The sequence below is a fragment of the Gambusia affinis genome, linkage group LG22, assembly GCF_019740435.1.
Source record: "Gambusia affinis linkage group LG22, SWU_Gaff_1.0, whole genome shotgun sequence".
NCBI classification, from domain to species: domain Eukaryota; kingdom Metazoa; phylum Chordata; class Actinopteri; order Cyprinodontiformes; family Poeciliidae; genus Gambusia; species Gambusia affinis.
The window spans coordinates 5,650,625-5,661,717 of NC_057889.1; the positions used below are offsets into that span (position 1 = coordinate 5,650,625).

An 11,093-nucleotide genomic window follows, 5' to 3' on the forward strand; every position below is an offset into this window, starting at 1 on the left:
TAGTTATCTATTTATATTCACTTGTGTTTTCCCACTTCTTTAGATCGTCATTTCCTCTTTAATTCATTTACTTTTCTTTGTCAATTTTGATTGGATCATTTCTTCATATTTCACGACTAACGTGGAGGAAACACCTGAATCAACAAGGAAGTCATATACCGTACTTGCTTATTGGTACATGTATTTTATTTTTATTTATTTATTTTTGCTAACACTGGATTTTTTACCTTCACCGTTGCCATTATAAGCTCAAAGTTCGGCTATTGCAAGAAAGACAGAGATCACCGCTTTGTGCTCAAGTTCTCCCTTTCTCATGAGCTTCTGTTCTGCTCTCTAATTGGTCCGCTTACCTGGCGCCGGAAATTTGAACAAGTTCGTACAACGGTTCTCATCTCAGAAGAAGCTGAATTGTGCTCAAACCTCGACAAAGAAAAGAACGCTGTTTGGACCTCGTCAGCTTTCAGCAAATGTAAGTTAAACTTTATTTTCTTCAAACGTAAAAGGCACGGTAATTTGTGTTTCTCGGGAGATTAAATTTTGTTTTTAAGGCGTCATATTGCTTCTTGGAACAATATGCAGTAGAATCATTTTTTGCTACACCTGCAACACGTGTAACTTGTTGGGTAGGTTGAAATTGTTTAAACATGATTACATGTAGGTTTTGCTGTAAAACACTAGAATCATTGAGGGGCTATGTGTTGCATTGCAGAGTGCACAGAAACGAGCCCAGTTGTGTATTCAAATGCCTCAGCACAGAATGTAAGCGGACATTTTGTACATATGCAGCGTTTAAAACTCATTTTTTACCGAGTTCACAACGTGTCTTCACAACCCGAATCAGCCAAAGCCATTGTTGTTAAATTGAAATGCACCATTTCATTGTGTGGGCACCAGCTCAAAGACATTGTGGATTTGATTTGTGCACAACAAATTTCTTTGCCACAGGTTGCCTTTCTTGAAATAATAATCCAAGAATATTTGGAATCAAGAAAATCTTTATTTCCTGAAACTTCACTTAAACCAAAACATCATTTCTTGCGGCACTATCCAGCCCTAATTTTGAAATTTGGACCTTTGATTAGGTTGTGGACAATGCGTTTTGAGAGTAAACATGTCTACTTTAAAAGATGTGCAAGGCATTTCAAAAATTTTAAACATATGCTTGACACTATCAGAAAGACACCAGATGTTTCAGGCTTACATCTCAGCTGGCCCTAGATGCAATCAACTGCTGCTGGTCAAGGACAGTTGTGTTTTTTACTCAAGCCTCTACAGTGATGAAATAAAACATGCAGTAAAATACCTGGGATTTTCTGAAAAAGACACAAGTATTTCCACAGAGATACAATATAAGGGAACAGTGTATAAAAAGGGGCATTTCTTGGTTTCAAAGAATGATGAGTATATGGAGTTTGGAGAGCTGGTTTTAATTCTGATTCAAAATGAAACTGATGTGTATTGTGTTATGGATGTACAAACAGCTGTCTATCATCCTGATTACCATCTGTATTCAGTGACAAAACAGACTTCAAGCACTTTGTGTATTAACATAAATGACTTGGTTGACTTTTACCCTTTGACCTCTTATCAGGTAAATGGACAACAAGTTGTTCGTTTTCAAAATAAAAATGTCTTTATATACCATGATGGAAAGTCCACTTAAAACAGATAGGTTGATGTGAACAAAAATAATAAAGAAAAAACAGGGAGAGAAGTTTGACTAGAAATTTAAGGAAGTACATGACTAAAAAGTGTGAATTGGGCACAATATTTTGTTTGACACTAAGTATGAGTCTCTTTAATTTGTACATAGTAGCATCCATGTTATCTTTTGGAGATCTAGTTATTTTACCCTTATTTTGTCTGATTTTATTCCAGAAATGGCTGAGCAAACATTTTTACGCTATCAGTGAAGTGTTGCCCGATCTTACAGAGGCTTCAAAAGACATTCTTGAGGAGACTTTACAGTCAATTGGAGTAGAAACGTATGATGACTTCCAGTTCATTGTTGAGGAAGACTTGCTGTCAGCATTAAGACCAATTCAAGCCAGAAAGGCACTTGCTGCTTGGAAATTCAGATGTAAGTAAAATTCTAGAAAAGCAAAAATCAATCATTAAACACTAATATTCATATTCTGTTCTGATAACTTATTTGTTTTTTTGTATTTTTGAAGGCCGGACCCCTGAAACCAGCAGGTCCTCAAGTAATGCGTCACCAGATACTCCTCCATCACAGCCGTCTTTGTCCCCACTAAGTGTGTCATCAAACTCCTCCAGCAGCAACCAGTCATCTGCAGCAGACTGGGTGGACACCTTTGAGATACCATGGGAAAAGTTCTCAGAAGAACTGATGCAGGCATTAGAGAGAGGTAAACGGCCAAGTCCAAAAATGAGGAAGGAGATGGTCAGGATTGTGGTGTCTGAAATGATGCGAAAAAGTTCTTACTTGGGTAAAAGGTGTTCTACAGAGGTTGCAAAGAAGATGGTGGCAAAATATCCAAAATCTCTACAAGATGTTATCGATGGAGATGTCATTGGCCCTGGCTATCATTCACTCGTCAAACAACTTCAATATCGAATTGAGAACGTGAAGCGATCTACAATGCCTAAAATAAGAACGCGAAAGCGCTGCTCTGAAAACTCTGACACAGATGAAATTCCTCAGGAACAGAGAGCTGCAATTCAGGACACCTATGGGTGTATCAACTGGAATGTAAAATTCCTTCCTCTTGGAGAAACTGCTGAAAGTCAGCAACAGAAGAAGGACAAGCTCAAGATGATGTCTCTGCAGAAGGAGGCCAATCCTGAGGAGATGAAACAATTACTGAGGACAACTTTCTACTCACAGCGCAAAGATATTAACCAGGGGAAAAGCATTCAAGATGTTTTGGAAGCCTGGCCTGTTTTATTTCATGACATTGGGATGGCTGTACACTACAAGGAACTTACTGGACTTGGATTGAAGGAAACCTTCATGAGGAACATGGATATGAAGGGGAAAAGACTGCTGAACTACATGAACACTGTTTGTGTGAACAAAAACAAAAGGTTTTTCCAGGCTCAGACAAAGTTGACGATGTTAAAGGGAGAACTGGACGGTTACTCTGAAAATGTTAAAGAGCTGATGCTCCTACTTCTCTGCTACTTCAATGAAAATGAAGAAGCAATGTTCTTCTGTGTGGAGGACACATGCCTAGCTGAAGAAGTACAGATGGAGAATGTCTCCTTGACTCCCACTATCATTGTGTGTGGTGAGTTCATTTTTGTTTTCCAGTTTCTTTGAACTGTTGTCTTTTTTGTTGTCTTGTCCCCTTTCTTTGCCCTTTTGTCCATCTGGCATTTTGTTTAATATTGGGGTTTTTTTTCAATTCTTTTCTTATCCTTCTACTATACTAATTTTTTTTCATACTTTTCACTTGATTTGTTATGTTTTATATAAATGTCATTGTTTTGTTGTATCAGGAGTCTAAATTTATTTGTTCTTTCTCCTTAGGTCAATCCTGCTTCCATGCTAAACGATTCATGCTGAGTGTGGATCAACAGATTGGAAACAACAACATCTCCTGTTTTATTTCTGCCCTCTGCATGATGTTTGGGAGCTATTATTGTTTTAACATACATTATCCATCGGGGCTGGCGTCTACACTGGAGTTTCTGCAGAGGTATGAGTTTTATTTTTGTTTGTTCTTTTTTATAAATTGGAGGGAGTTAAATTTGACTTTTGACCACTTTTATATCTTGAATAAAATGTTTATTTCTGTGTGAGGCACATTTTGATGTAGTTTTGTTTGTCCTCTTTATCTTAAGGTGTTTCTTCTCAATCAACCCAGACAAGGGCAGTAAGGTGGAAGAAACCCGTAAACCCAGACTGCATGTGAACCCCCGTGTACTCACCTTGATCCAGGAACTTTCGGATTATGAGTGGCGTGATGTTTGAGAAAGGACTAAAGTCAGTGAGTTATCAGGACAGTGTTTAATCTTAACAGAGCTGAATAGATTTGTAAATGTATGTTGCATCTCACACCGTGTCTGGTGAAGTTAAAAAGGTTGAAAAGACATATTTATATTTGTTCAGTGGCTGAATTTTGCTCCATGTCAGAAAGGACAAATGATAATTTCATTGAAAATATGTTTTCAATTAAAATGTTTATTTGTTTAAAAAAAAATTGAATTATTATTATAGATACAGTTTATATTGGGCTTCCTTGTGTTTTTAATTTGCATTTAACTGGTAAATGTTTGTTGAAATTTGATGTTTATAGATATTTGAAAATAGAATTGTTTCTAAAATAAGAAAAACTTTTGAAGCAAACAAACATTATTATTGAAATGTATACTGGAAATAGAAATTTATTGTATGTTATAATCTTCAAGCCCCCCCCTCCAAAAAACGGGGTGAAAGTTGGTTCTCATACTGTTTCTGATAAAATTAAAAAGGTTGAAGAAATTTATATCTATTCAGCAGGTGCATTTGCTTCATGTGCTTCATGATGTTCAGAAAAGATGTTCAGAACTTCATTGAAAATAAATATTTCAAAGGCATGCAAGTGTATGTTTATTTTTTTAAGATTATCATAGATACAATTTATATTGGGCTTCCTTGTGTTTTAAAGTTTCCTTTAAGTGGGAAATGTTTGTTGAAATGTGATGCTTATGGATATTTAAAAATATAATTATTAGTAAAAAGAAAAAAAAATTAAAGCAAATTTCAGTTTTTCAGAAAGTAATAAAAAATGTTTTAAATTGACATTTTAACAGTTTTAATCTGTTATTCAAAGGTATTTTATCAGTAGGACTAACTGAAGTTTTTTGTACAACAAACAAAAACTGGGTAAATCTTACTGGAAAATTTTTTTAAAATAACAGCATTATTATGATAATTCATCAGAAAAAGTTGGTTAAAATTACTTGATAAAACTGTTTTATTAACAAAATAACCCTGTTCAAATCACAGTTAAAATTTGTGCAAAACTGTGGGACAATCTGTTTATTTCACAATTTAAAACTGTAGTAATTACTGTTTGGTCAGTAAAACAGTTTACATGTTCACTGTGTTTTTTACTGAATTATTCTGGCAACCACAGCTGCCAGTTTTTTATTGTAAAAACAACGGAATTTTTTTTACAGTGTACCTGCACAATATTGTGTCTCCTTTCCCATGAGGGAACCACTTTGAAAAGACCTCCCTGCCTCACCCTCATCTGTCTGCACGTCTAATCTTCACTGTCTGCTCCTGAATCGACTCAAAGCTTCGCTTATGTCCCAGTTCAGGCTGTGTACTTTACAGTGGAGATTCAGCATGCTTCAGCAAAAACCTGCACAACCCGCTCATCAAAGAATCACCTAAAACTGCGAGATGATCAAACAGACCTGACAGTTTTTTAAAATGTTTTTTTCTTGTGTAAACATTCTTCTTCAGTGGTTTGCGTGACTCTGCACTGACTGTGTTCATTCATAAGGTTAAAGAAGGATGTACTGAAAGCGGCACACTTTTTTTGTTGCCATGTTAGCTTAGGCACAACTAGGAAGACAAACATGAACTGACTTGCAATCAGTCCTACTGTACATATGTAGGTTTCAATACATACGTACAAAGTTGAACCCAGACATTTACGTACACTGTATGAAAAGACTTTATTCCTCATGTTCTGACGTTAAATGAGACTAAGATTTTCCTGTAGGTCAGACAGGATAACTAACATTTTTATTTGCTTAATGCCAAAATAATCAGGATTTTTCTATACTTTCTTCCAGGTCAAAAGTGGACAAACTAACATTACGTTCCCTTTAAACTTGGGAAATTTCTGATGATGACACCATGAATTAGTAGGACTCACTAGAAAATTGAATAAGATTGAGGCACAGGTGTTGATATTTTAAGGAAAACATGAAAATTAGTGAGTAAACTCTTTTTTGTCTTTTTTATACAATGAGGTTTTCATTGACCAGTTTTTTATTTTTCTACATAAGAAGAGCACTTCCTTTACCACTCTACATAAGAAGCTTGGGAAAGTCCAAGTTCTTTTGCACAACAATTTTAACTGCGGATCAGAATAATGGTACATGTAAAAACAGATTTATTGAGTTGCTACGTGTTTGAGAGCCAGTGCTCTAAAACATCCAGGTCAAATAACAAGGGAGGATTGTTGTGTAAAATAAATTTAAATGCTAAACAAATAAGGTGTTCACTTTCTGAGACTCTAAATTGGTGTTAATCTAAAACTTACAAAAAACTATAAAGTTGCTACTATAAGGATAACAAATATTTTTTTTTTGCCAGTCATTGGTGACAAACTGTAGGCTGCAACTGAAAAAACAATTTTGCAGATAAGACCCATTAAAATGAGCCTTTTCTCAAGGGTGTCTGGCCTAACCCTTTGAGATGTAGTGAGGAGCAGACATGGCTGCAGAGCTGCTGCTTGTTTCTGTCTGACGCAATTAAGATTGTTGAGATTCCATGCAGACAGCTTCCAGATGAGGTATTACAAGCATGTCCAACCAGAAAGAAATCTCAATTTAGGCACAAAGTATGGAAGAAATTAGGGGCGAAACTTACTGAAACAGGCAAAACAAACTGGATACAAAAAAAGCTTATTGCTTTAGATCTTGCTACTATTTTTACAATGAAGCTTGCAGATGCTCAAGTAGTTTAAAAATGCTCAGGTGAGATAATAAGTGAAAAGAAAATCCTGAAGAAAACTTTACGACAGCCTATTTTCCCGTTAAATGCATCTACCACAACCCCACAGATCAACATCATCTGTTTTGGCTTTTGTAAACTTTAACAAAGCTAGCTGAGAAAAAAACTTTGTATTATAGTTAATACCTGTTACGTAGGTTGAAACTAAAATTTCTCTTCTAGGCAGAGGTCGGCGGCGTAAACAAAAATAGTACTCAAGTAAGAGCAGCACTACTTCAACACATTTTTACTCAAGTAAAAAGTATAAATAAATAATATAAATAATAATTAATTTATTTAACAAAATGTATTTGGTAGTTTACCAAATACATTACATTACAAATACATTACAAAAGTTTACCAAATAAGTTAATATTAAAAATTACATAAACAGATGGACCAGATTATAAAGTTAAGTGGAAATTTCTGTATTTTAAGAACCAAAATGACAACAATTCATATAAGTAACAAAAAATTAAAATCAGGCAAAAGAAAAATTTTCCAAATCAATTTTTTAAAATAAAAATCTTATGGAACTTTAACAAAACTGCAGGTGTGTGTCTGTCTGGTACATTTTTGGTTAAAATATATTTGTTTTTTTATTCAGTGGTTAGAAAATCCAGAACTTTTACACTTTATAATAACTTTATAATACTTTGCAATAAAGTATTATACTTTATAATAAAATTATAAAGAAACTTTACAATAAAATTACTCAATTAAAAGTAAAGAGTAAAGCGTAGTAAAAGTACTGCTAAAAGTAATTTTTTTAAAAGTTACTCAAGTAAAGTTACTATACAACTCTGCTCCTACCTCGGTAATGAGGAAGTGATTTGCATTAAATGTTAGAAAGGATGTATTTTAATTTGATGCAGATGTGAATAGATTAGATTAATTGTTTTCCAGTTTGAATTTCTCTTTTGTCCTTTTTTATGAAGACTTCCAGAAGCAAATATTTAGTTGGAAACAGACATCAAAAAGCCAAATTTATGTGATAAATTCAACACATGGTGGAATCAAATGATTGATACCAAGAAGGCCGACCTCATGCGTCAGAGCTTCTGCAATGAAATTTTTACTAGCCTATTTTTGATTCCCTGAAAATCACAAGCTGCTTCACAGATTCTCGGGTGATGTGAGGCAATCTGTTAGAGATCAGCCAGAGCGTTTTGTCGATGGCTTGCAGTCACCCTTTTGCATCATTTGGAGGTGCAGCTTCTGTACATAAAATCTGCAAGCAGGAGCCGTGAAACAGACTGCAGAAGTTCATTACGTTTTATTTCCATGGGTCAAAGTTCATCCTGACACCGGCTTTCTGAGTCACATTAAGCTATGACCAACTCTCTTTCACCTTCTTTCATTTCAAATGAAAGTGATCGCTTACAGTTTTATCAGTACCGCAAAGTCAGATCAGTGTTTTGAGAAAAAAGTGGCTTATTTGAGGTTGTGTTGTAATTTTCCCATTAACTAAAAAAAATAGCTCTTTGTGACAGGAAAAAACAAACAGAACAGTGGGAGAGAGCAAGAGCCGAACACAATTTGCAAAGGACCTACATTTGTGATCTCAACATTTCTCTCCAGTAGACTTTGAGCCATTTGTACGAGCAAAACTGATGAAGGCTCCAACAGGTGATAGTTTCATTAACAAGCTAGAAATAAATGGCGTACCAGTTTTTATCCACAAAGCACCTAAACCCCGCTGCCGCCACAGTGAAAAACCCTGGGAGGAAAAACAGGCAGACCGCACTGGAAGCTCTTTAAATGCTAACAGAGGACGGAGATAGAGCAGTCGGACCTTTAGACATCATTTACCCAGAATGCATTGCGGCATAAACAACATGGCAACGTTCGTGTGACAATATCTTATTAAAATTTATAAAAACTAAACAAATTACAGCATTAATACTGTATTGTTTTTACGTCTAAAATAAATATTTCTCAAATAAAGGATATTGTTATCATGGATACTTTTAGAGTAACTGACAAGGGCTCAAAGAGAATAAAGGGAGACAAACAAAAACCAAATATGCTTTAAGCAAAGCCTCATTTTTCAGTTTACTGAATAGTGAATTAAGGGTTATCTTGGTTGGGCTACAGTAGAACATGGTGATCCTGGAGGGTGTCGGATGCTGTGACCCTTTAGGACTTGAGTCAGGTAGTTTTACAATGATCCTCTCTGTCTGGGCTGCTTGGCAAGGTTTGATATTGCTCGCATAACTCTTCAGATACGCCCTGAGGCTATAGAAACAGAGAGGCCCAGGATTCAACATATTTTACCTTCCAAGCTTAACTCCGTCTGATGACCTTGTGATCAAATCTACCTTTCCTATGTTTGGGAAACAGACAGGAAAGCCTGCTTTCCTATGTCTGCTTCCCTAAAGTCTGCTTTCCTATGTTACAAATGTAACAAATGTTACAAATGTTACAAATGTTAACAAAACATTTGTAACATTTGCAACAAATGTTTTGTAACATTTGTTACATTTGTAACAAATGTTTTGTAACGTTTGTTTTGTAGCAAAACAAATACATTTTGTTACTTTGGAACATCCTTCCAAGAAGGAACATTATTAACCTGTATTCTACTGTGTGTGGCAGTCAGACAAGCTCGAAGATGCCGGTGGAAAGTTTCTCAGGGTGAGATTCAGAACATTAGTTTTTGAACACTGCTACAATACATAGCCACATGCATGGAGATCTCAGTCTACGGCTGTGCTGAATACCATATGACAGTAAGGAGGTGGTGAGCCTACCAAGCCTACCCTGCATGTTTATTCTAATTAGCTGTTAGAATCAACATGCAGAAGATAATACTTCTGCATGTTGGTGTTCCTGCTAAAGCCCCAGCCCCTGATTTTCTCTTTACGACAATCTTACAACGTCCTCTAGTGTGTGGTGTGTTACATGGTGGTGTGTTGAATATGCCAGATCTAAAATTAGGTATATTCAACATGGTCTTGGCCCGATTGTCTCAGCCTGTGGAATGTGACAGGTAGCCAATCAGAAAGCGCGGTGACGTAAGAACCGAGGGGAATCCCAAACAGTTGACATGGCAACTGAGAGTTCGGTGAACATCAGAGATGATATGTGGAAATGTTTATTACCATCTGTAAAGGTCATTATTATATGTGTTTATTATATGTGGTTATGTTTATTCAATTAAAAATGACGAGAAAACGTAAGTCACCTCTAAATCATAGTGCAGCAAATAGAGCGGCTGCTCCCGCCGTCTTTTATCAAACGCCTTTAATGTTCGAAAATGCAGCAGTGGTCAGGTCATGACACAGCAACGCTACCAAGAGTTCTGTGTATTTTTAGTCCATAATGTTGCTTTAAGTACAGCTTGAAGTTATTGAAACTGTACGAGTAAGGCTCTATTTTCTTGGAGACGCTGATGCAGTCTTGGACAAATTTCCCACATGTGCTTGATGGAAAACGATTTTGGGGCCTGGCTGTTTCAGGGTCATACATCAGTGTCTATTACAGAGGCGTCAGTGCTCGGTCAAAGGACCGTCACACTGAGCATCTGTTGAGCTGTTATGTAACCGTTAATAAAGCTGCGGTTTGGGGACCTCAGACAGAGCAGTGCTGTGCAGAAGATGAATGAGGAGTGTACTAGCATTGGCACACCTGCCTCTGTGAATTTGAGAAACTCTTTGGTAAGCTCAGCAAAGACATCCCAGAACACCAATAAAGTGGCATATTATTGCAAGCATATGTGGCAACCAGCATGAGAGTTTACCGTTTTGGCCTATCCAGAGTTGTGTACAGTTGTATGAAGATACAAAGATAATTCTGTTCAGAAATGTTAGCTGCCACTGCTACCTTAACAGATGATGGCAGAACACATTGTTGTCTCCACAACAGACCTATTGACCCTTTGACGTCACACTATCCAGAACCCTGCCCACTCGGCCATGACGGATGTCAAAACTAATGTACTCCTATGAAGCTAGTCTAAAAAGAGACATCTGTAACCTAATATTGCTTCTATTTAATTAATTTCCCTTTAGAAATGGTCATAGGATGCTGCACAAACAGACAAACTTGTAATTTTATTTTGTAACTTTTCATGAGGAAAGATACGAGGGCAATGGATAGCAGCTGCACCCCATGTAATAAAGAAAATTAAATGTAAACTCAAACTTGGATCAATCATTAATGCCTCAAATCAATGACATTGATCCTCATGATGCATGTATTTAAACCAGTTTCATTTTATCACTGTAGTTCTGCTTAATTAGCTGTTGGAATAAAAGGAGTCACATTGTAATGACCACAAATATTAGTTTAAAATAAGCTATAACTCATAAATCTAATGGAAAAAGCTGTCCTTTTACAGTTACAGCATTTGCTTCACTCATTTCAATACCATAAATTTATTTTAAATGAAACTCCATCACTTCCTGGTACA

At 36.1% G+C, this 11,093-nt stretch overlaps 1 protein-coding gene across 1 annotated transcript; it reads left to right on the top strand.

The window, feature by feature from the left end:
• The first annotated feature begins 693 nt into the window (after positions 1–693).
• On the top strand, positions 694–4,683 carry LOC122825854. Its single transcript, XM_044107436.1, has 5 exons — positions 694–759; positions 1,879–2,080; positions 2,175–3,251; positions 3,494–3,662; positions 3,808–4,683. Exons 1-5 carry the CDS (start codon positions 694–696, stop codon positions 3,935–3,937), a joined length of 1,644 nt encoding a protein of 547 aa, XP_043963371.1. The 3' UTR covers positions 3,938–4,683.
• The last annotated feature ends 6,410 nt before the right edge of the window (positions 4,684–11,093 follow it).